The 24086-nt window shown below is 52.1% G+C and overlaps 2 protein-coding genes across 6 annotated transcripts; one reads left to right on the plus strand and one right to left on the minus strand.

The window, feature by feature from the left end:
- The first annotated feature begins 2680 nt into the window (after positions 1-2680).
- Positions 2681-17260, plus strand: SYCE2 (synaptonemal complex central element protein 2). Of its 5 annotated transcripts, none has more exons than XM_086698949.1 (5): positions 2681-2829; positions 3464-3579; positions 14133-14343; positions 15773-15961; positions 17100-17260. In XM_086698949.1, exons 1-5 carry the CDS (start codon positions 2815-2817, stop codon positions 17145-17147), a joined length of 579 nt encoding a protein of 192 aa, XP_086555075.1. In that variant the 5' UTR covers positions 2681-2814; the 3' UTR covers positions 17148-17260. The 5 variants fall into 5 exon arrangements, with proteins under 5 accessions (XP_086555075.1, XP_086555076.1, XP_086555073.1 ...); XM_086698950.1 differs by having other exon boundaries at positions 14169-14343; XM_086698947.1 differs by lacking the exon at positions 2681-2829 and adding an exon at positions 2864-3173 and having other exon boundaries at positions 14169-14343.
- On the minus strand, positions 16429-22897 carry GCDH (glutaryl-CoA dehydrogenase). The gene is made up of 12 exons (XM_025916211.2): positions 22758-22897; positions 22542-22671; positions 22417-22452; positions 21980-22123; positions 21766-21828; positions 21327-21497; positions 20488-20617; positions 20190-20406; positions 19306-19409; positions 18919-19044; positions 18462-18622; positions 16429-17010 (listed from the first exon to the last, which is right to left on the minus strand). Exons 2-12 carry the CDS (start codon positions 22630-22632, stop codon positions 16937-16939), a joined length of 1317 nt encoding a protein of 438 aa, XP_025771996.1. The 5' UTR covers positions 22633-22671; positions 22758-22897; the 3' UTR covers positions 16429-16936.
- Between the last annotated feature and the right edge of the window lie 1189 nt (positions 22898-24086).

Consider the following 24086-nt stretch of genomic DNA (forward strand, 5'->3'; position numbering starts at 1 on the left):
CGGTTGGTTCATGGTTTACATTATGGTTCATGCTCGGTGTTGTACATTCTCTGGGTTTGGACAACGTAAGATGATGTGTTTCCATCGCTACGGTATCATGCAGAGTATTTTCACTGCCCTAAAAGTCTTATGCTCTGCCTGTTCATCCCTCCATCCTCCCCCTAAAAAGCTGCTCTTTTTATGTTAGGAAAACAATTCTCATAAGGGGCACCTGGGTGGCTCAGTGGGTTAAGCATCTGACTTCAGCTCAGGTCGTGATCTCACTGTTGGTGAGTTCGAGCCCCATGTCGGGCTCTGCTGACAGCTCAGAGCCTGGAGCCTGCTTCGGATTCCGTTGTCTCTCTCTCTCTCTCTGCCCCTCCCCTGTTCGAGCTGTCTCTCTCTCAAAAATAAGTGAACATTTAAAAAATTCTCGTAAGGATTTCACGGGGGCTCAGAATAGGGAGATGAGTAGGACAGAGCTTCGTGAGCCCACATTGAACGGTGAGTGGGATCTCTGTTTCTGTGCAGATGTTTTAAAGCAAATCTCAGCCTCCACATTGCTCACCCCACATCTTCAGGGTCAGTGCACTTTGGAAATGTGAACAGTTGTATAACCATGAAGCCGTCGTAAAACCCAAACAGTTGGCAGCTGAGGCCGTGGGCTTCTCCAGTCCCAGGGCCTGTGGGCACCAATCTCCCAAGGGCTACTTGGTCGATTTTTTTTCTTTATTTCAAATTAATTCACTCATACGGAAAAATACTCATTCATGCAACAAATGTGCACCTCCTGAGTCCCAGCAACGTCCTGAGCTGAAGACCGCAAAGCTGATTCAGGTCCCTGCCGTTGGGAGCTGGCGTGGGGGGGCGGGGGCGGGGGGGAAGGGAACACAGGAGACATAAACAGATAAATGCAGAAATGGAGGGAGAGGTGAGGCCACAGAAAAGTGAAGGTGGGTGGGGAAGGTTAAGCATATATAATGTTAAAATTAAGCCTAACAGGCGCCTGGGTGGCTCAGATGGTTGAGCGTCCGACTTCGGCTCAGGTCATGATCTCGCAGTCGGTGAGTTCGAGCCCCGCATCAGGCTCTGTGCTGACAGCTCAGAGCCTGGAGCCTGCTTCCGAATCTGTGTCCCCCTCCCTCTCCGCCCCACCCCTGCTTGTGCTCTCACTTTTTCAAAAATGAATAAACATTAAAAAAAAAAAAAAAAGCCTAACACCATCTGCCCAGGTTGGATCAAATCGGCACATTGTATTTGTTTTGGGTCTTTCACATTTTAGATCCATGTGCCTAATGGTTTGAAGAGCCTGTGGGCTTGTCCTATCTCCTTTAGCCAGCACCTTGCTGAGATTGCTCCCTCCTAAATTTGGTGTTTTCTCATTCTCCTGTGTTTTTAAGCTTTTGCTATTGTATACTATTTTCACAAAACATGGTTGGACTTTGCTTGTCTTCAGAAGTTACACAGACGCTGCACCATTAAAAAAAAAAATTCCAGCAAATTGCGTGTTGCTTTTGTTCCTGGTCAGTGTGTACGTGTTTGTGTGTGCATGCTTAACAGTAAATCTTTGAGATTTTTCTCAGATAATCCTCAAATCTTCAAATCTGGTGCTGCAGGAAGCTACATTTTGCTTACATTGTGGCTTTGCCACAAGATACTAACGTTAGCTGCTTTGTATTAAACTATTGTGTTCCATATGTTTTTCTCTGAATCCCTTACAGTAGTCTGACGTTTTAGATTTTATTGCCTCAGTTACAGGCAAAGATGGATTTTGAGATTGAGTGGCAGTTTTATGCCGCCCCCGCCCCCGCCCCCTCCAGCCCCTCTTGCTGGTAAGAGAGCCCAGATTCAAGCCACGTTCTCCAGAATGTAGGTGTCAAGATGTGTGCCTGTCCTTGTGTGGCAGGAGACAGAGCCCTGCGCAGAATCCCTGCTGCCTCTCCTACCTGGACACTATGCCAGGTGTTTCAGAGAGCAGGTCCACCTTACCAGTGAACTGGAGCAAAATCCTAACCCCTTGCTTCGGCTCCCAGCCCAAACCTGCCCAACATTGATCCCTCACCCACAACCCCTGTTCTCCCTCCCCACTAGGCCTAGCTGCTCAAGCACACTTGAGTTTGCTCCCCTCAGGACCTTTGCACTGCAAACGCCTATTCAAATCCTTTGCCCATTTTTAAGGGGGGGGGGGGGAGGTTGTCTTATTATCCAGTTGTAAGAATTCTTTGTAGATGCTGGCTGTGAGTTATGGATACATGTTTTGCAAATATTTTCTCCCCATCTTTGACGCCTCAAGTGTCCGTTATTATTGTTATTACTACCATTGTTCGTAAGGGATATGGGTCCGAGTCTGTAAAGGCCAGACCCTACCAAGCTTTTAAGAAGCTGACAGTTTTAGAGTGCACAAGTAACTCTGACTCAAGGTGGCACTGCATAAACTTTTTCACTTAAGGCAATAGGTCACAATCAAAGAACAGCAACCGTGAGGCCTTTTTCTTGCAAAGATTTCACGGGACAGCGCGGGTGAAGTGAAACCTAAGCACTAACGCCGAGACAGCTCGATGCCCCCCACCCACAGAGCGCCCAGGATCCTCCCTTCTGGGCACACGCACGCACAGAGACCGCCCCCTCCTCCAGGCGGCGCCGGCTGCGCGCGCAGCCCCTGGGACAGCCCAACCGCCGATTAACGGCCGACTCCGCCCCGCTGCGCGCGCAAGTTCCCAGAAAGAGGCGGAACCAGGCGCGCGTGATGCAGCACGTGCCCGGGGGGCGCGCGAGCCGGAGGGCGGGGCCGGCGCGTGCGCAGAGAGAGTGAAGGAGAAGGCGGGAAAAGACAGGATGGAGCGGCAGGGAGTACGCGGCGTTTGTTGCCTTCGCGTGGGCGGCGGGCGGACAGACTGGGAACGGCCGAGATCTCGGGCTTCCCTGGGGGACCAGAACCCGGCCGCTTGCCTCCTACCGTCGAGGCCACGCCTCGCCCGGCCGGGCCCCGATTTCTTGACTGACTGACCGGGCCCTGACTGACAGACCGGGGCTGTGTGACTGACACGGGCCGGAAGGACAGACTTCCACGCATGGCGCGTGGCAGGAGCAGGGTAGAGAAAGTCTCGGACACCCAGGCGCCGCACCCTTTTCTTTTCTACTTTTTCCCCTGCCTCTTCTCCTTCCTCGAAGGACTCGAGCCAGCACACACCCCAGTTAGGAGCCCGGGGCCCCCAGCGCCCCTCCCGGAGCCCCTGCCCTCACCCCAGCCCGCCCCGGTCTCCCCGCCTCCGTCCTCCGGCGCTCCGGGCGCAGGGCCGTCCCAGCGCACGTCCCCGACCTCGTGGTGCCCGTCCCAGCCCCGCGCGTCTCTCCTGGGGGGTCCCCGGCCTTGCGCAGCGGCACACGGAGGTGCCCGGGGTCGAAGGGACGGGAAAGGGGGGGGGGGTCTGACCCCTTCTCGCCTTCCCTCCTCTGGCCTCTCAAGCGCTGGCTGTGTTCACAGGTGGACCTGCCCCACGTAGAGTGCAAGGACCCGGAGCCACAGCCGCTGGGGGACAGCAAGGAGCGGCAGCAGGACGAGGAGAGCCGCGAAGAGGAAGCCGGTCGGGGGCCAGCCAGGTGAGGAAGCCCCCCCCCCCCCCCCGGCCCGACGGGGTCCACACCCTTCTCGTTCCCCCCACCCACCCACCCCAGTTCTTCCACGAGCCCCTGCCTTTGGGTGTCTGCTTTGGGTGCCTTTGCCCTGCGGAGAGGTCGCGCACCTGCTACGTGCCCGGCATGGTGCAAAGCGCTGGGACACAGCCGGGAGCTGACACTCGCGTGGAGGAGACAGACTGGGGGGGGGGGGGGGAGGGGAGCGGGAGGGGATAGGGAGAGAGTGCCGGTTCAGATCAGAGAATCGGGGAAGTCTTCGCGGAGGAGGTGACGAGTGAACCCTGAGGGTAGGCAGAACTGTGCGGGAGGAGCCCAAGAGGAAGCTGGTGAGAGAGACAGACAGGTAATGGGACTTCGGGTGTTCGTTGCCCGTGAAAAGGTTTGAAATAGGGGGACACGAGGAGACGACGAGCCGGGCAAGGACTATTGTTAATAAAGCTTTATTGGCACATAGGCACGCTCGTCCGTGGCTGCTTGTGCCCAGTCGAGTTTTTGCAGCTGAGACCACAGGGCCCCCAAAGCTGAAAAGGTTTACTACCCGGACCTTTATAGAGGTTTGGAGTCCTCTGGGCGAAGGCATTAAAAGTCTCCCTCCGGCTGCCGTATGTAGAGAACAGATCGGCGAGGGCAGGAGTGGAATCTGGGAGACCAGTGAGGAGGGAGTCGGGATCATCCAGGTGCCAGGTGATTCCAACGTGGCCTGGGGTGGATCTGCTGAGGTGACGAGAAGTCGGATTCTGGATATATTTAAGAAGGTGGGGGGGCTCCTGGGTGGCTCAGTCGGCTGGGCGTCCGACTTCAGCTCAGGTCACGATCTCACAGTTGGTGGGTTCGAGCCCCGCGTCGGGCTCTGTGCTGACCGCTCAGAGCCTGGAGCCTGTTTCGGATTCTGTGTCTCCCTCTGTCTCTGACCCTCCGCCGTTTATGCTCTATCTCTCTCTGTCTCAAAAATAAATAAACGTTAAAAATAAATAAATAAATAAATAATAAATAAATAAATAAATAAATAAATAAATAAATAAAAGAAGGTGGGACGGACAGAAACAGCCAAGGGACTAGCTGCTGGAGCCAAAGAAAGAGCAGCATATCAGGGATGACCCAGACAGCTTTTCTCTCGCACATTTATTTATTCACTACATAAGTTTCTTTATTGAGGGTCTTCTTTGGCCGGACGCTGATGCTGAGCATGCAGCAGTGAACAAATCGGAATTTCTGCCGTCCTGGAGCTTTCTTTCACTCAGCAATATGCACTTAAAGTTCCTCTGTGTCTTCTCATGGCTCGATAGCCCATTTCTTCCCGGTGCTGAATAACACTCCATGGTCTGGATGGACCACAGTTTGCGCATCCGCTCACCTGCTGAAGGACGTCTTGGTTGCTTCCACGTTTGGGCAATTCTGAACAAAGCTGCTGTAAACATTCATGTGCAGGTTTTTGAGTGGACCTGAGGTTTCACTTCCTTTTGGGTAAATACCAAGGAGCACAAGTGCTAGATGAGACGATAAGAGTATATTTAGTTTTGTCAGAAACTTCCAAACTCCTTCCAAAGTGGCTATGCCAGCTTATATCCCCGTCATCAATGAGAGAGTGTTCCTGTGGCTTGGCATCCTCTCTAGCATTTGGTGTTGTCGGTATTTTGGATTTTTCACCATTTTAATAAGTGTGAAGTAGTGTCTCCTTGTTGTGTTGACTTACAGTTTCCTGAGGAGATACGAAGTCAAACAGCTTCTCATTTGCATGTTTGTCATCCATATGTCTTTTCTGGTGAGGTGTCCAGATCTTTTGCTCATTCTTTAATCTGGTTGTTTATTTCCTTATTGGTTGGTTTTTTGTTTTGTTTTGTTTTGAGAGAGAGAGAGAGAGAAAGTGCAAGCAGGGGAGAGGCAGAGGGAGAGAGGGAATCACAAGCAGGCTACACGCTCCGCGTGAGCCCAGCGTGGGGCTCGATCTCATGATCGTGAGATCATGACCTGAACCAAAATCAAGAGTCACACACTCAACCGACTGAGCCACCCAGGCGCCCCTGTTTCCTTACTGTTTTGAAGAGTTCGTTGTATATTTTAGACCAGTCCTTTCTCAGGCGTGTGTTTCACAACGATTTTCTCCCAGTTTGTGGCTTGTCCTTTCATTCAGTTTGTTCACTGTGTCTTTTGCAGAGCAGAAGTTTTTCATTTTAATGAAGTCCAACTTACCAATTTTTTTCTGTTGATATTATATCTAAGAAGGTCCTCTAGATTCTTTCCTTTGATCTCTTCCAGAAGTTTTATAGTCTTGTGTTTGACATTCAGGTCTGTGATCTAGTTTTTGTGAAAGTGTGAGATCTGTGTCTAGTTTTTTTTTCCCCCCTACAGCTCTCCAGTTATTTCAACACCATTTGTTGTAAAGACTCCTTTCTCCATTGCATTTTCTTTGCTCCTTTGTCAAAGATCGGTTGACTGTATATGTGTGGGTCTATTTCTGGGCTCTCTACTCTGTTCTGTTGATCTATCATCTGTTTGTTCACCGATAGCACACTATCTGGATCACTGCAGCTTTATAGTAAGTTGAGGTCAAGTAGCATGAGTCCTCCGCCTTTGTTCTTCTACTTCAGTATTGTATTGGCTATTCTAGGTCTATTGCTGAGCTGATTTTCTAAAAGACAATAATAATAATAGAAATAATAATGTGATTTCAATTGGTGGCAAGTGCTGTGAAGAAGCAAAATAGGGTAAGGACCAACTAGAGTGATAGGGAGTTTGGAGTAGTCGGGGAAGTTCTCTAAGGAGGTCTCAGGAGAAGAAACAGCCGCGAGGCCTCAGGGGCCCATATATGCCAGGCCGAGGATGAAGTCTCTGAGGTAGGAATAAGCTTGGTGTGTTCACAAAACAATGATAAGCCCAGCATATCAGGCGTTGTGATTGGCAGCAGGGATCCCCTGAGTCCACCGGGCAGATGTGTTCATACCCTCCCGGTGCTTCCATCTGACCGAGAGGCAGATGCCAAACAAGCACTGACAAAGAAGAGATTGGGGTGCTGGGAAAGCATTTCCCCTGGGGGCAGGCAGCCCTGAATAGGGAGCCAGAGACAGCGCCCTTGAAGAAGCAGCGCTGAATCCAAAGGTAAGGGAGAGTGGATGTTGGGTGGCCATGGGGGTCGGGAGGAGGAGTTTAGAAGAGTTCATGCAAAGCCCCTGTGCGGTTCAGGGAGCGGAAGGCAGGTCAGTGTGGCTTGGTGTGGGTGTGGGTGTGGGTGTGGGTGGGAGTGCAACAGGAACGCCGGAGAGCTTGGCAGACGCCAGGTCACAAGGCATTGTGTCAGCTATGGACTTACTCTGAGGACTTTTTTGGTAATAACTTTATTGAGATATAATTCATGTGCTTTACAATTCACGAACTTACAATGTACAATTCAGTTGTTTTTAGTATATTCACAGAGCTGTGCAACCATCACCCCAGTCAGCTATAACCTTTTCTTCGTCCCAAAAGGAAATCTTGCACCCCTTAACCATCATCCCCTAGTCTCTGCATCTTCCCCAGCCCCCTGGTAACCACTACTTTCTGTTTCTATGAATTTGCTTCTGCTGGACATCTCATATAAATGGAATCCTACACTTATGTGGTCCTTTGTGACTGGTTTCTATCACTGAGCACAGTGTCTTCAGGGTTTATCCATATATCAGAACTTCATTTCTCTATGTGGCTAAATAATACTCTATATTATGGGATCCACCACATTTTATTTATCCATTCATTGGTTGATGGACATTTGAGTTGTTTCTGCTTTTTGGTCCTTGTGAGTAATGCTGCTGTGAAGATCCATGTACAAATTTTAGTGTGGACATATATTTTTTCATTTCTCTGGGGTAGGGGAATTGCTGTGGCAGAGACGCGCCATGTTCTGGTTCCTGTATTCCAAAGACACTGGCTGCGTTGTGGAGAATGGGTGGGAGGGGACATGAGTGGACACGGGGAGACCTCCCCTGGAGGTAGCATCTAGCAGGGCAGATGGAGAGGAACTCTTGAGAGGGTGGCAGGATCATTTAGTGAGGCATGAGGAAGGGGAAGAACCAAGGATGCCTCCCGGCTAGTGTGCTACAAAACAGTGAAAATGCCCGTGTGTCAGGCATTGTGATTGGCACCAGGGACCCTCCTGCTGTGGTGTGCTGGAGCCAGCGCCTCCCAGCTCGAAAGAGCTGGTTCTACACATCTCTTCCCAACATAGCACTTAGTGACTTTTCGTTGGTAGCTTGAAATTGGCTATAGTGGGAGTCTGCACCATGGAAATTGGCAAGCATTACAGATCAGACCTTTTTTTCTCCCCCACAGAGAGCCACTTGCTAAGTGTTTACTAGCACACCGCTTTAGACTGGTTTCCAGCCGGTAGTGGTTTCGGTGGCAGAGGCAAGAGCATGGGTTCCATTTTACCCTTATTGAGCTTGAGGTGACTGGGGACATGCATGCGAATGCATCCAGAATACAGCTGGACTTGCTTACCTGGAACTCAGGGTGGGACAAGGGACTGCAGGTGGACTGTGGGTGTCACTGTTTCAGAGGCAGGGGCAGGGTGAGTGAGCTCACCTGGGGAAGGAGTGAGACAAGGCCAGGCTCAGGACAGGACTCTGAGGACTCTGGGTATAAAGCCAGCTTCTCCCCACCTCCCAGATTCCTCAGTTGTAAAGCAGGCTACAAGGTGGGGTGGTTTCTAGATGTGTATTATCAATTCAGGACCAGAAAAAAAAGAAGGAAATGACTGAAGTCATTTGCTTGATAACATCTTCCTGCAAATAGCATGTTTAGACCTGGATTTAAGTGACAAAGAGACACAGACAATAGCATATCAAAGACTTCATAAGTTCCACAGGAGCTTTGGGCCGAAAAAACAGATGGATTAGAACCGGTGCAAGGGCCAATTAATAGATCAGCAGCAGACACTCAGTGACATGATTAAAATGTGAACACATTTTGGGAGAGAAAAGCAGAATGTGAAGAATGGGTTCAGTAGCTTTGAGTCAAACCTTCCCCCTTCCTGGCTGTACTTCAGCAAACCCTCATTTTGCCCAAGCAGCGGAGATTCTGTTGTGTTCCTCCTTGAATGTTTGATTAGCTTGCCTCCCCTCCTGGGCCTGCCGCCTGCGGTGGTCAGAAGTGGCTGGCGGATTGTTTACTTGTATATCTGTTAGAGGCCACGGAGGGAGGGCCCCGCCAGCGGGCGGCTCTGGCTCAGACGCCTGCCAATCACAGCTTTACCTGGAGCGAACAGATGGTCTCTTTACTTAGACCCATTTCCTCACCGTTCCCGGGCCCCCCGCCAGCGCGGGCCCTACTCGGGAACTGTGTCCTAATCCTCGCAACTGAATTCGGGACTCCTTAGGAGGACAGATCGTAACAGATGAGCGTGGTAAAGTGTTCACAGCCCCCACCCCGAGTCTCCCCCACTCGACCCCTCTGCGGGCCATGCACACCCAGCCTGCTTTGTTGGACCTACTTCCATTCTCTGGCATCCATCCAGAGTTGGGCAGCAGAAGCAGGCCTGGGAATGGGGGAAGCCAATGAAGAGGACACTGTGCATTTTGTTTATTAAAGTTAATTGGTGAACGCAGGCCCAGGGAAGCCTATGATTCATTAGCATCCCGATTAATATGCAGCTGCTGAGTATTAAGAAAAATGAAATGGAAAGAAGGAAATCCCCAAAGGAGAGGTTGGAAAAAATCAGGAAGCTCTCTGCAGACATCTGATGCAGGCCTTTGTCCCACCACGAAATTTGAATGAGATGAATTCAAGTGATTTTTCACCATTTGCATAGCTGCCATGAAGCCCGCTCCAGCCCCATCCCTCGAGCCTGAGAAAGGAGCGACTTTGAACTGTCAGCAGCTCCAGCAGCTTGTGAGCAATTACATAAAAAGAAGCACCTGTTTTTATCGTTGATTTTAATTTCAGGATCCTTACACTGTCGGGACAAGGCAACTATGGGTACAAGGAAGTTTGTGAGCAGGAATGTTACACCTGGCTCTGGAAGAAGTTCCTTCCTTTAAGCATTCATTGAATATCTGTGTCGCCTTGGGGATGTGCAGAATGCAGTCCCCATCCTGACCGTGCACAGTGTGCTGGAAGGATTGAATGTGTATAAACCATGGGAGTGTTGTGATCAGTAAGTGGAGGTGCTGTGGGTGCAGTAGCAGGAACTCCGAATTGTGAAGTTGTATGAAGGGAAAGTCATTTCAGGCAAAAGCTGATGGGTTTGGTGAAGTTGTTGAAGGTTCCAAATTGCTCAGAGTGGAGGGTAGAAAGGGAAGGTGGCAGCTAGGGCCCTCCCTGGAAGGCCCTGTGTGCCGTGCTAGGGGATGTACTTGATCCCGTGGCAGGTGGGAACTCTCATAAGCTGTCAGGCAGGAGTAGGACATCAAATTGCTGTTCAGAAGGTCCCTAGGGACCGGGTGAGACATGCTAGGTGAATTGCACATGATGGAGACGAAATGATAGATTTGGGAGAGATTAAGGAGTTGGAAAGGAGGGCTTTCTCACAGGATGTGGAGGATCAGAGAGAAGCTGGACTCTAGACTCACTGCTGAGTTTCTGGCATGGGAACTAGGTGGCTTTTGGTGTCATGGGAGGATGTTGATATCAGCGTGCAAATTCGAAGGAGTTTCAGATGCCTCTGGGACAGCTAAGTAGAGAAGGTCTGGAGGTAGTCAGATATGTTGTTGGGAGCTCAGGAGACAGACGTGGACCAAGGATAAGCTTGAAGGTTGTGGTAGCTTGAAGATGGATGGTAATGAGAGCCCTTGCTGGCCGTTCATTTATTCCATGCCCCTTTACTACTGCTATCATGAAGCGTAGGTGAGTGACACATAGCCCAGTCCTCCCAGAGACTATGGGGGAGAGGCTAAGGTGCAGTCGGTGACACGGTAGGTGCTGTGTGCACGTAACTCAGCCAGAAGAGAGTTTCTAGAAGAGGCAGGACGTAGGTAGGGAAAAGGACTGCCAGGGCATTCCAGCTACAAGGGTGCCTTTGGGGAATGACAGCTTGTGCATTGTGAGGTGGTGGGTTAGCAGGAAAGGCCAACAGGGAGGAGGTTTCAGGGTTCTGGCTTCAGAGCAAGGATGTGAACGATGGTGTAAAGGGAAGAGCGGGGCCAGCAACAGAGCCTGGGGATGCCACGTGATGGGAATGGCAAGGAAGGGTGGAGCCAGAAGGTCAAGGGACTTATGGTCTGAGGTATCTTCCAGGTGCCACTGGGGACCTTGGCAGAAACCTCTTCGTTTGAGAACTGGGGCAGGAACAAGTGGGCTGAGAAGAGAGTGAGAGGTGAGAAATGTGCTCAGAAAGTGTCAGCAGCTCTTTCTAGAAGAGCTACGTGGCTGTGAAGGGGAGGCAAGAGGAAGGTGGCCGGCCGAGGGATAGCTGGTGTTTGAGGGGAGGGGTATGGGTGTGTGTGTTGTTTTCATGCGTAAAACTGGAGATGCCATGCCTTGGAAAGGGCCAGCCCAGAAGAGAGATCAAAGGTACAAGCAGAGGGCAAGGTGCAAAGGGGATTGGGATCAGGAGCCTGGCAGAGGCATGGAACCCTTCACTGACTGCCAAGCCGGGAGTTTGGAAAGAGGAAGGGTAGTTGTGGATGCATTTATGGGGGGTGCAGTGGAGGGAGTTATTGGCCTGCACTGTTTCTGTGTCTGCTCAGCCTGAGGGGAAGCAAGTGTGGGATCAGGGACAGGAGAATTATGAAAGTTTGGAATGACTTGAGAGGAATGAGAAGGAGGAGACCAGAGCACAGACAGGATTCCCAGTCCTAAGGACTCCCAGAGGCTCGAGAGCAAGACTCTGCAGGAACCCTGTTCACGGGATCATGATTTCGTCCAGTGTCATTCAAGTTCCTGAGTTTGAGAAAAAATACAGCACTTGGTTACGAGAGTCAGGGTGGAGTTTTGGTGTGGGTGTGACACAGGGTTGAAGGGAAGAGCAACTGAGGCCCCCAGCTGGAGACTGAAGTAATAGAGCCCCTGGTTTAGGCTGAACAGGAGGGCAGTCAGTGCTTGAGGTCTCAGGGAAATCACACGCCAGGTTTTCTTGACCCTGTGTCCCCAACTTCATTACCATCATGCAAAGCATGCCTGTCTTTTTAGGAGCCATCCATTTTGTGTTTTTCACATGCATCCAAATGTTACAAAAGTCTGAATGTTAAAATACCAGTGTGGGGGTGCCTCACAGTCTCAGGGTTGTGAGTTTGAGCCCCATGTTGGGTGTAGAGATTACTTAAGAATAAAATCTTAAGGGGCACCTTAAGTCAGTCAGTTAAGCATCTGACTTTGACACAGGTCATGATCTCATGGTTTGTGCGCTCGAGCCCTGCTTCTCTCTCTCTCTGCCCCTCGTGGGATTCTCTCTCTCTCTCTGCCCCTCACTCACTTGAGTCCTTTCCTCTCCCCCCCAAAAAAATAATAAATTTTCTAAAAATCTTAAAAAATAAGAAAAAAGTGAGTGTCCAAGGTCTGAATTAATCTTCTTTTGCCTCACTTCCCTGAAGGAAAGGAGTAATCGCAAGCTAAGGGGGTCATAAACTCCTTTGGTAAACCTTTGTCCTACAGTAAAATGACTTTTTATGAGAATGCTCAGGAAGCCTTTAGTTGCTCTGTTGTTTTCTAGTTGACATAAGTCTTTGCTATAGATCATCTGCCTCAGGGACACACTTTCCCATCTTGATAAATGCACTGGCCACACATGTCCTGCCTTGGAGGCTGGTGAACTTGCATGTTTTGTACAAAGCCAGAGGAGGAAAGAATAGATCAGATGGAAGGTGTCCTTAATTCATTCGACAAACAATGGAAGATTTACTATGTGGTGAGTGCTGGGAATTCAGAGATAAATAGGACACAGCCCTCTGGCGGGGGGTGGGGGGAGGAAGGGATGTGAGCTGTGACAAGCACATGCAGTGATAGAGACAGGCACAGGGTCCTGGACACCTTCTCAAAGGAGCATTGGCCTGGGCTAGGCCTCACAGGTCAAGTCAGAGAGTCAGCACAAGCCAATGAGGCAAGAAATGATCTGGCAAAAGGAATACGCAAGGGCCAGGACACAACTGAAGTCTTGGGCCTGGGAACTTTCATGCAGATGAGAGCTCTGGACACCCAGGCTCTTGTGCTCAGGGATTTTACTGTGCTTGTATCCTGAGCCAAATGAAGAGCTTAGCCAGTCAGGAAACCACCAAGAAAAAATAGTTTTATGGGGGAAGCATCCAAAACTCAAGATGTAATTTTCTAAGGAATCGGTGCCTGGCTTGTGGTCTTGGCTGACCTTATGGTTGCTCGTCACCTGGTGTGTTTAGGAACTGCTCTCTTGGCACCTCTGAGTCTCGGCCATTAAGACCTGGGAGGACCTCAGAGGGTGAAGAAACTGAGGACCCCAGGGGCAGCAGGACGTGGGCTGCGAGTCAGGCCACCTGGGTGCCACACCCAGCTCTGCCACACACTGGCAGAGAAAGTGACATAACCACGCTGAGCCTGTGTCCTCAGCTATGAGGTAGGTAAAGATGATGAGTGGACCAACCCCAAAGCATGGTCAAGAGGATGCCGCACAGGCGTTGAGCTTAGCACAGTGCCTGACAGATGGAAGGTGCTTACAGATCAGATAAACCAGAGATGAAGGACAAAAAGAAATGGGGCCCAAAATCAATGATGCAAGTCCCCCTAATCCTGTTTAAAGAAGAGAGAGATTTGGGGCACCTGGGTGGCTCAGTCGGTTAAGCATCCAACTTTAGCTTGGGTTATGATCTCACCGCTCATGAGTTTGAGCCCCATGTTGGGCTCTGTGCTGACAGCACAGAGCTTTCTGCTTCGGATTCTGTGTCTTCTCTTTCTACCCCTTCCCCACTCCTACTCTGTCTCTCAAAAATAAATAAACGTTACAAAATTAAAAAAAAAAAAACAAACTCTTGCAGGTCTTGAGAAAGCAATCTATATGTACTCTCCTTTTAAAAATTTTTTTTAAATGTTTATTTTGAGAGAGAGAACACACACAAGAGCAGGGGAGGGGCAGGGAGAGAGAGAATCTCAAAGCAAGCTTCACGGTATCCGTGCAGAGCCCAACATGGGGCTTGATCTCTCAAACCATGAGATCATGACCTGAGCCAAAATCAAGAGTCAGACACTCAACTGAATAAGCCACCCAGGCACCCAATATATGCAGAATCCTTCTAGATTTTTACAGTCTCTGCCTTGATCTATAGTTGTTTATATACTATAAATAGTTTAACTGATGCTTATTTCAAAGCAGCAAGTGGTGTAATGAAATGACTGTGGGTTTTGGACTCAGGCAAATCCCCCTGTTCTGGAAACTTAAGTGGATTTTGTTTGCACCTCTGGGTCTGTTTCCTCAATTATAAAATGAGGATACTGCCCCTGCCTCTCAGGGCAGTGTGTGAATGAAATAAACAAGCGTCGCCCACAGGAGACACACAACACTGGTTCCCCTCCCACCACAGAGCTAATTCAGATCAGCAGCACTCTCAGGAGGGCTTGGTGTTGACCTCAGTTTCCTGTACTTTCAGAAGTCAGGTTTCTAGCCCCTCTATCGCCACCTCCAGTGCCAACCGCCAGCTGATGATGCTAGAAGGGAAGTCAGGACCCTACTTTTCCTCTCTGGACTCGAGCATCGACATCCTGAAGAAGCGGGCCCAGGACCTGATTGAAAACATCAACGAGAGCAGGCAGAAGGACCATGCACTCATGACCAACTTCAGGGACAGCCTCAAGATCAAGGTGACAGATTCTCCCACACACTGCAAAGCCCCGGTCTGCAGGGAGAGGGAGTCCTATGTAAAGGGTGAAAGGGGAGGGAATGAGCTGCTGCTGCTAAGCGAACTGCATATAGTACCACATGACAGGGCCAGGATGAGGAATGAAGGTCCCTCTTGCACCCACAGCCCAGCCAGCCCTCTTATTTCATGCCAGTGCTAATGGCCAGGGGAGTAGGGACTGAGACAGAGCCTTCATTGTCACACCCATTTGTCCTCCAAAAGTTGAATGGTTTGTGGGGTGTCTGACTGGCTCAGTCAGTATAGCCTGCAACTTTTTTTTTTTAATGTTTGTTTCTTTTTTTTGAGAGAGAGAGAGACAGAGTGTGAGCAGGGGAGGGGCAGAGAGAGAGAGAGGGAGACATAGAATCCAAAGCAGGCTCCAGGCTCTGAGCCATCAGCACAGAGCCCGACGTGGAGCTCGAACCCAAAAGCTGTGAGATCATGACCTGAGCTGAAGTCAGACGCTCAACTGACTGAGCCACCCAGGCGCCCCTATAGCCCGCAAGTCTTGATCTTGAGGTTTTAAGTTCAAGCCCCACATGGGGTGTAGCCCCACTGGGTGGCTCAGTTGGTTATAAGTGTCTGACTTTGGCTCAGGTCATGATCTCACTGTTCGTGGGTTTGAGTCCTGCATTGCACTCTGCTGTCAGCGCAGAGTGGATTCTGTCTCCCTCTCTCTCCACCCCTCCTGCATGCATTCTCTCTCCCTCTCGCTCAAAAATAAAAATAAACATTAAAAAAAATTTCTACGATCCCACTACCCAGAGGCTACTTTGTCACATTTTCTTTTTGAGAGACAGAGACAGAGCATAGGTGAGGGGGGGCAGGGTGCAGAGAGTGAGAGGGAGACACAGAATCTGAAGCAGGCTCCAGGCTCTGAGCTGTCAGCACAGAGCCCGATGTGGGGCTCAAACCCACGAACTGTGAGATCATGACCTGAGTGGAAGTCTGACGCTTAACTGATTGAGCCACTCAGGCACCCCTGTTACATATTTTCTAACTTGTTTGAGTCTGTTCAGTATATACATACATACATATATCTGGGTGATTCAGTCAGTTGAGCATCTGACTCTTGATTTTGGCTCAGGTCATGATCTCACTGTGGAATCGAACCCTGCATCAGGCTCAACAGCACGGAGCCTGCTTGGGATTCTCTCTCTCCCTTCCTCCCTCTCTCTCTCTCTCTCTGCCTCTCCCCTGCTGTGCTTTTTCTCTCTCTCAAAATAAATAAACATTAAAAAAATTCAAAATATAGGCAATTTCACCTCCAGTCACTGAAATTTTTTTTACCATTTTTATAAGATATACTGCAGAAATCTTAGCCATTTAAAACAAATGTCTTGTGATGTCCCTTCCTTGATTTTCTAAAAATATGCCTTTTTCCTTAAAAGGTTTCAGACCTGACAGAGAAGCTAGAAGAGCGGATGTATCAGATTTACAATCACCACAACAAGATCATTCAGGAAAAGCTCCAAGAGTTCACCCAGAAAATGGCAAAGATCAGCCATTTGGAGACAGAGCTCAAACAAGTGTGCCACACTGTGGAGACAGTGTACAAAGATCTGTGCATCCAGCCTGAGGTACGAGATATAAACTCCTGCATGGGGCCACCTCCTGAGGAAGGAGAGTTGTGGAGGCTAAGACGAAAGCAAATGTCAACACAAACCAAGTCTGTCAGCACCGTGCCCAGCCCTAAACCCCACAGGGGCCACTGTCACTGCAAAAATCCTTCAGATGCTCTTGCCATCTCACTGGTGGCCCCAGGTTCCCCTCTGCGGTGGTGTGTCTGAGCTGAGAAGCTGGACCGCTGTTATTTCCCACCACTGTGTGGTCAGCTGTGTGGTGACAGAAAGGACAAAGGCCTCTCTGTCTACAGCCCTCAGCCCTGGTCAGCACCTAACCAGGGTTATTACAGCAGAGCCCAAGACTCAAGACACAGGCCAGACCACTTGAAGGGGGAGATCCCCACCACACGGCCCCACATTTTTCCTGTGACCGAAATGACTTCTTGGGTGCTTACGATTAAACATGGCCCAACACTGTGGGGTCAGACATGCAGACTCTTTATTATTCTCTCTTTCACTTTCATTCTGCTCCAACCTCCAGCATAAGGCACTTACCCCCAAGATGGGAGGATCAGAGGGCACACAGTGAACTCTTGCTGTGGCAGGCGGGGCGGGGGGGGGGGGGGGGGGTGCGCGGGGAGGCGGGATTTGCTCAGACACCAGATCAGTGTCACAGAGAATGCTTCCATGTTACTCTCCTTCCCTCTCCCTGCTCTCTTGTCAAGAGAAGCTTCTGTTCCAAGATAAGTGGAATCCATTCCCATCCACGGTTAAAAGTGGGTTGAGAAACTTGGTACAGAGAGTCCCATCTTCTTTTTAAGGAACACATTTGAATGACTTCAAAGGGAAAATTTTGATAATTAAGAATCAGTGTCTCTCACTTCCCACTATAAAAATTGGCTCCATCTGCCATCTCCCTGAGTAAGCTCAGAGCGTAGCATTTCCCTGGGAAGGAGCCGGAGGCCATCTGGGCTCCCGGGTGAAGTGTGCTCACTTGCTGGCCGTGAACGCTTGGATCCCCGTGATTGCCCTTCCAAGGATCAGAGCATGAATGTCGTGAGTGCCTGGACAAGACAAATACAGAGTTGGTTTGGAGTCTGAACAGCTCATGACTTCCCTTTAAAGTCAATCTTCATGTCTCTCCTCCCCCTAGGCTATTACTGCGGAAGAAGAACAAACCCACAGAGATGGCGAGAGCTGACAGCTTCTGGGAGAGTCCCCTCTTAGGCTCAGAGGCCACCATTCAGGCCATGCTGAGAAAATTGTTTTTCACAGTTCTGTAAGGCATCTTGGCAAAAAAATGAAATAAAATAATCCAAAAGTCCTTGTGCCAGACCCAAAACTTCAGCAAGCCCAGCTCTGGCCATGGGCCCAGCTTTGGCACTCCCTACGCTTGGCAAACTCACCCCCTCCCCTGCACAGGTGGTTAAATGTTTGATTTTCAACCCATTCATGCTCCTTTCCCAGAGGCTGAGATTGCTGCAGAGCTCTGTGGGGATAGGTCAGGCCCTTCTTACCTACAGATGGGATGGGAAAGCAAGTATCAGACAGACTGCTTGTCCCAGCTGATCTCCCCTGTCCTGAAGCCACTATCCCCATGTCCCACATCCTCTGCTCTTAACTCTGGGTAACATTTGACAGCCCTCAGTGCTCTTATGTGCTTTTCCAAGGCTTAAAGGGCTAGAAGGCGGGGATTACTGCCTCCTCCTTAAGGAGCAAAATAAGTGTGTTTATTTCCTAAAGTGTATATCTGACCCGGTCCCTCCCCTGCATAAAACACCCTGAAGGCCCTCCTCTGCTTGTCCTCAGGGTCATTCCCACACCTCAACCCTCCCTCTTGCTTTTTCTGGAATGTCCCATCCAGAATAGCATACAGAAGCTATTTCAAAAAAAAGAAAGAATAAGAAAAAGCTATTTCACTGCCTCTGCCCAGGGAGCTATACCTCTCTTAAGGCCTAACACGCTCCCACTTTCTTCCCAAGATAAGCACCCGCCTCTTACAACTCCCCCTTTTCCTGCCTGGCTCATACTAGACTGTACTTTTTTTAATGATTTTTTTTCCACGTCTGTCTTCCCCAGGGGTTCTGGGCCCAGTGTTAGTCACAACCGGTTCCCAGGTGCAGACACCACAGCCTGATCATGAGTTATCTTTTTTTTTTTTTTTTCTCTTAACATAAAAGGGAGTGGTGATTCCTGTGTGTAGCTGCACTCTCGCTCCCTGGCATCCACCAGCTCACTCTAGGCATCGTGCCCCACTCTGGGGATGCCCAAGGAGGTTGGAAGCAGTCTGGGGAGCACCCCTCCTGCCGAGCACCGTGGGGGAAAGGGCTGAGAGCATTTCACTTCCACAGTCCCAGTGTGAGCTACCCCTCCTAAGAATACAGAGTGGGACTTGTCCCAGGTCACACTGCTAGTGACGACAACTGGGAGCAGGGCTCAGGCCTGCTGTCCCCACCCCCCTTCTCTAGACAGTGAGGCCGCTGTAACACTCCTCCCCACAGAGCCCCAGCCCTACCTTCATAGGTGTTCACAGACTCCAGGTTCATGACATGCCGGATCACGTGATACTCATCAGAAATCCCATTCCCCCCTAGCATGTCTCGGGCCTGGCGGGCGATATCCAGGGCCTTCCCACAGTTATTCCTCTTCAGCAGGGAGACCATTTCCGGAGTGGCCCTGGGAGTGGCACAGACATGGAACAAGTAAGGGGTCACAAAAACCTGACCCCAGGCATCCCTAAGCCCTGGGCAAAGCCAGGGGAAAGATTCCCCAAGTCACAGACACAGCAGCAGACACTGAGCTCCGGGCAGTCTCGTCCCATCAAGGCCAAGAGGGCAAGAAGAGATAGGTCCCCAGGAACCACCAGGCAGGAAGGACATTTCTCCCCAGGGCCAGCCACCACCATGTCCAGGAGGGGCACGGCGTCCCTTCCTTGCTGCCTCCACCCTGCTTCCCCGATATGCGGCCCCTACTTGTCTTGGTCCTTTAAGCGGCCAAGCTGCAGGCAGGCGTGAAGGCCCAGCGTGATCTCAGTGAGCATGTCTGCCAGCTTCTTCTGAATCAGCTGGTTCCTGGCCAATGGGGCTCCAAACTGGATCCTAGGCGGGCAAGTTTAGGGTAAGTATGAGCAAGTTCACGCCCCAGTCTAGGAAGCCTTCCCAGGCTGCCTCGGCCCTCGCTAAGTTCACCCTGGCCCTGTCATTGAGTCAGCCCCTCACTGCTCAAAAGGACTTCCCAGGCTGTTACACCGAGTGAGAAACTTACGTCCGGTGGGCGGGGAATGGGGAGTCACCAGTTGGGTAAGGGATGGAGCCCCTGCCCCCCCATCCCCAACAGCCCTCCTGGCAACCCCCACAAACCTATCCAGGGTGTACTGCCGGGCTGTGTGCAAACAGAATTCGGCAGCTCCGAGCACGCCCCAGGTGATGCCAAACCGGGCATTGTTTAGGCAGCCAAAGGGCCCCTGTAGGGTTGAGAGAGGGGCCTCAGCCCCACCGGGAGCTGAAAGGCCCTGTGCAGAACTAACTCTCAAGTAGGGGGAAGCCCCCTCTCCAGACACGCAGTCGGTATAAACAGAGGGACTCAGGGCAGCCATTTGGATCCCACACGGTCCTGGCACCAGAGCTCATGCACAGCAAGTCTTGCTCAGCGCCTGCTCACCCTTGGTTTGCACGCAGTTTTATCCAGCCCAGGATCTGGGTTGGATGATCAGGTCTAGGAGGTGACGTAAGGAGACAAAAAGATGCACACGCATCAAAGGGTTAAACTGGTTCCGGACTGTATGTGTCCAGGGCAGAGCCGGTGTATGCAAGACGGTCACCAAAGGGGCAATTTCCACACATCGGAGAGCCAAGCAGAACCTCTCAGAATCACTAGTGTGGGGGCGCCTGGGTGGCACAGTCGGTTAAGCGTCCGACTTCAGCCAGGTCACGATCTTGCGGTCCGTGAGTTCGAGCCCCGCGTCGGGCTCTGGGCTGATGGCTCAGAGGAGCCTGTTTCCGATTCTGTGTCTCCCTCTCTCTCTAACCCTCCCCCATTCGTGCTCTGTCTCTCTCTGTCCCAAAAATAAATAAACGTTGAAAAAAAAAATTAAAAAAAAAAAAAAAAAGAATCACTAGTGTGTGGGCTCCACAAGCACAGGGACTGTGTCTGTTCCCCAACTGGGTCCCCGGCCTGGGGCCTGCCCAGGAAAGCTGAGCCAGCAGGTGACCTGATACCAGTTCCCAAGGTGGCCATTGCTCACCGACAGACCAGATACGTCAGGCAGCATATTCTCCTCCGGCACCTCCACACCGTCCATGACGATCATGCCTGTGGACGACGCCCGCAGGGAGAACTTGCCCTCAATCTTGGGGGCTGAGAGGCCCCGCATCCCCTTCTCCAGCAGGAAGCCCCGAATGCGGCCATCTTCGCATCGAGCCCACACTACAAACAGGTCGGCCACAGGTGAATTGGTGATCCTGGGGGAGGGACAGGCAGTGAGGATCTGGCCACCTCCCCCCTGCCCCTGCCCACCTGCCTGAGACACCCAGACCCCTCACCAGGTCTTGGTCCCGTTGAGGGTGTAGCTCTTGTCAGATGGGTTGTGACGGGCTCTGGTCTCCATGCTGCCAGGGTCACTCCCATGGTTAGGCTCTGTGAGCCCGAAGCAGCCCAGGAGCTCCCCCTTGGCTGCAGGCACAAGACAGGGTCACAAATCTGCCTGTCCCCCACCCATCCCCTCAACTGAAAATTGTCAGTCTCTCGATCAAGCCAGGCCAAAGGCAGACCCAACCCTGCTCTCGTGGCACTCCCAGGGGGTATGGGGACGGCCTCAGCCCCCCAGGCCACAGTAACAATGCCACGATGGGGAGAGGCCGCCGCAGGAGTCAGGAAGGAGTCAGATAATCTGTCTGAAAGTCAGTGAAAAGGAGTTAAGCAGGAGGAGGAAGAACGGAGAAGAGTGGTCCCAGCAGGGGGTACGGATGTGCCAAGGCCCAGTAGTACATTCGGAGAATCCCAAGAAGCCGAGTCTGGCTGAGGAGAAGCAGTCAAGAGAGTGGCCGAAGGTGAGTTGGAATGGTCAGCAGAGGCCTACTCATGTGTGGCCTTGTGGACTCGGTCAGAAAGTTAAGACTTTAAACTCTGGGCTGGGGATGGGGGAGCAAATTAGGAGGGAGATGATGGTGGTGAGAGAGCGGCAGAGTCGAGAGAGACCTAGGAGGGGACAGTCCGGATCAGACGGAGCAGCGGGGCCCCGGGGTCTGCAGGGAATCTCGGTGGCCACTGGGGCTATCTTGGAAGTAGGGGCAGAAGGCAGGCTCTGGGGACAGTCCCATTCCTAAGTTCCAGACCACTGGGATGGTCTGGTTTCTGGCAGGCTCCACGGGCAGCTGCTCACCCAGCCGGGGCAGGTACTTCTGCTGCTGGGCCTTGCTGCCATAGGCGTAGATGGGGTGCATGACGAGGGAAGACTGGACGCTCATTGCTGACCTATAGCCGCTATCCACCCGCTCCAGCTCTCGGGCTAGGAGCCCATAGGCCACAGAAGAGACTCCAGCACAGCCATACCCTGAGGGGAGGGGAGGGAAGATAGGGCAATGGGAGACAAAGCCCAGTGTGATTCCTGGGGTCCAAGAGACAGAGCTACATAAGGGAGCCCAAGGAGGGGGCACCAAGCTGGCCCTAGCTTGAGGGTTTATTCATTTTCCCTCGCAGCCACATTCAGAAGGAGGCATAACAGCCTCGCTTTGCAGATTGGGAAACTCAGGATCAGGATAGGAAGGGGCTTTCCAGGACACAGTGGGGGCGGCGGCGTGTGGAGATAAATCTGTCCCTACCTTTGATGGTGGGGCCCAGCACACCAAGCTCCCCCATCTCTGAGATGATCTCCCGGTGAAAAACTGCAAAGACACAGGATGCCCACATTCAGGCCCAGCCCCAGCCCACTGGAGCCCCCATCCCAGCGGCACAGGAGTCCAGGGGCCCAGCTAAAGCAGGCAGAGCAGGTGCGCACGGTAGGGAGTACCCACCCACCCCCGCCTGCCTGGGCACCTTCGTTGCGATTGGCCAGCAGGATTCGGGGCATGAGGCGCTCCTGGCAGTAGGTGCGGAAGGTGTCCCTGATGAGGATCTCATCCGCGGTCAGCTGCTCCTCCAGCAGCAGCGGGTCCCTCCAGTCAAATTCAGGACGTGAGGCTGGGACAGGGAGCAGAGAGTGGGGCCGGGCTTGACTCAGCCCAGCCCACCACCGCACCCTCCTCTCCTGGAATCCTCAGCCCCACTCCTCCACTCCCATCTGGCTCCTGGTGGATGTGGGTTGCAGAGAAGACTGACAAGACGGCATTTCTCCGGGAAACTCACTGCCTCTGGCCCTGGCCACGCCCTGCCTCCCCGCCCCGGCAGTCGTCGATTCTGGGACAGAACCCACCCGGGGCAGACAGACAGCTGGACAAGGGCCGCAGACGCCCGGCGCAAGGAGGGGTCCTTACACTTGGCCGCTCGGTTCTGTGTCTTCCCGCCCTTTTCTGCAAACACAGGACGGGAAAGTCACCCCGGGAATGTCCCCGAGCCTCCAGTTCCACCCTCCCCGCCCTGCCCCCGACCCGGCACTAACCAGTTTGAGTCGCCGCCGAGCCCCACCCGCGCAGGAGGCTCAGGCCTGGTCCACGGCTCAGCAGCCGCCCGGAAACGCCTCTCAGAGCCATTTGAGCAGCGGACGGGCAAGCGGAGCAGCCACGGCCAACCTGGAGGAGCAGGGGCGTCAGAGCGGCGTGGCTCCCACCGGCAGGCCTGGCCCCTGGCACCAATCGCCCCTCTCGCCGGTGCTTACCTGAGGCCTCCGCGCTCACCGTACAGTCCACAATACAACAGGCAAAAGCTTCTGACCTCTGGAGGGGGTGGGAGGGGCGGATGCCGAATGGGGCCTCTCATTGGTGTGTGCTCGGACTCGGCTCCTCCACAGCTCTTCCTTTTAAAAGGGCCACGGTAGCCTTGCCGGTGGAGCCAGGAGCGCCCAGGCCAAGCTTTATTATCTGCTTTAAGAAGCAGAACCGGGAGGGGGCGGAAGGTGAGTGCTGGGAGCCAATTGGCCAGCTAGATTCCTGTTCTGATTGGCCCTAGGAGGGGGCTCGGCCTACACCTGATTGGTCAGTTGCAGGGGGCGTGTGCGGAGGGATTCTGGCTTTTAAGTGAGGCGACTGAGGCACGAGAAAAAAAAGAGTCCTGGAACCCAGACCTCGATGTCTCCTCTAATGGGTGCTGTGGGGGTGTGGGGTGGGCTCCAGTGGGCGATCTCAGTCCAACCTGCCAGCCTGTTCCAGGAAGTATGGGTAGCCACGTGTGACTGCGTGCGTGACTTGGAGTGATTCCATGCGCTGTGCTTCAAACGTCTATGTGTGTGATTGTGGCTATGCATCTGTATGTGGGTGCGTGTGCGACGTTGTGGGGCGGTTGACTGTGGGGCGGTTGTGTGCCACTGTAACTGGGGCTGTGGCTGCGTGCCTGAATGTGCAGTCGTAAGCTGGTGTGACGGTGTTCTGTGTGATCGTGTATCTGTGTGATTCTACATTGTGATGGTTTTCTCTCTAGGTGTGTCTATTATTTATGTGACAACACGGCTGGATATTTGTGTGTGTGTCTGTGTGGTTGTGTACCTACATGTGTCAGTGTGATTTGGCCTATGTGCACTTGTGTGTGATTGTGAGTGTGATACGAGTGTCCACCTGAGTGAATGGCTAGGCTCACCCAGGTCACTTTTACAAGCATTTGTGTGATGTACATTTGAATCTGGGTTCACTGTGCTTAGCCATCTCTGTATCTAAGAGGCACGTATCTACCATGACATGGCCTTTTCCCAGGTGGGGAAAGTAAAGCCCAGAAAGCAGAATGATCTTACTCAAGGTTACAGTGGGCCAAGTGCAGAGCAGGGACCAGCCCTGGGATCCAGGCCTCCTGGTTCCCAGGACAGACCCCTCCCTGCCCACCCAGGAACACATCTTCCTACATAGACATTCTGGGTAATTGTATGTGTGTATTGTGCTCTACCTCATGTATCGGCTCTAAATGACTTATGGGATTGCGTCCGATAACCGGCCTGCATGTCCCCAAGTGCCTGGGGCCTGAGTGTCCCTGGACCCTCCCACTTTCTGGGCCCTTCTTG

The sequence above is a fragment of the Puma concolor genome, chromosome A2 (assembly GCF_028749965.1).
Source record: "Puma concolor isolate L17-30 chromosome A2, mPumCon1.1.hap2, whole genome shotgun sequence".
Taxonomy (NCBI): domain Eukaryota; kingdom Metazoa; phylum Chordata; class Mammalia; order Carnivora; family Felidae; genus Puma; species Puma concolor.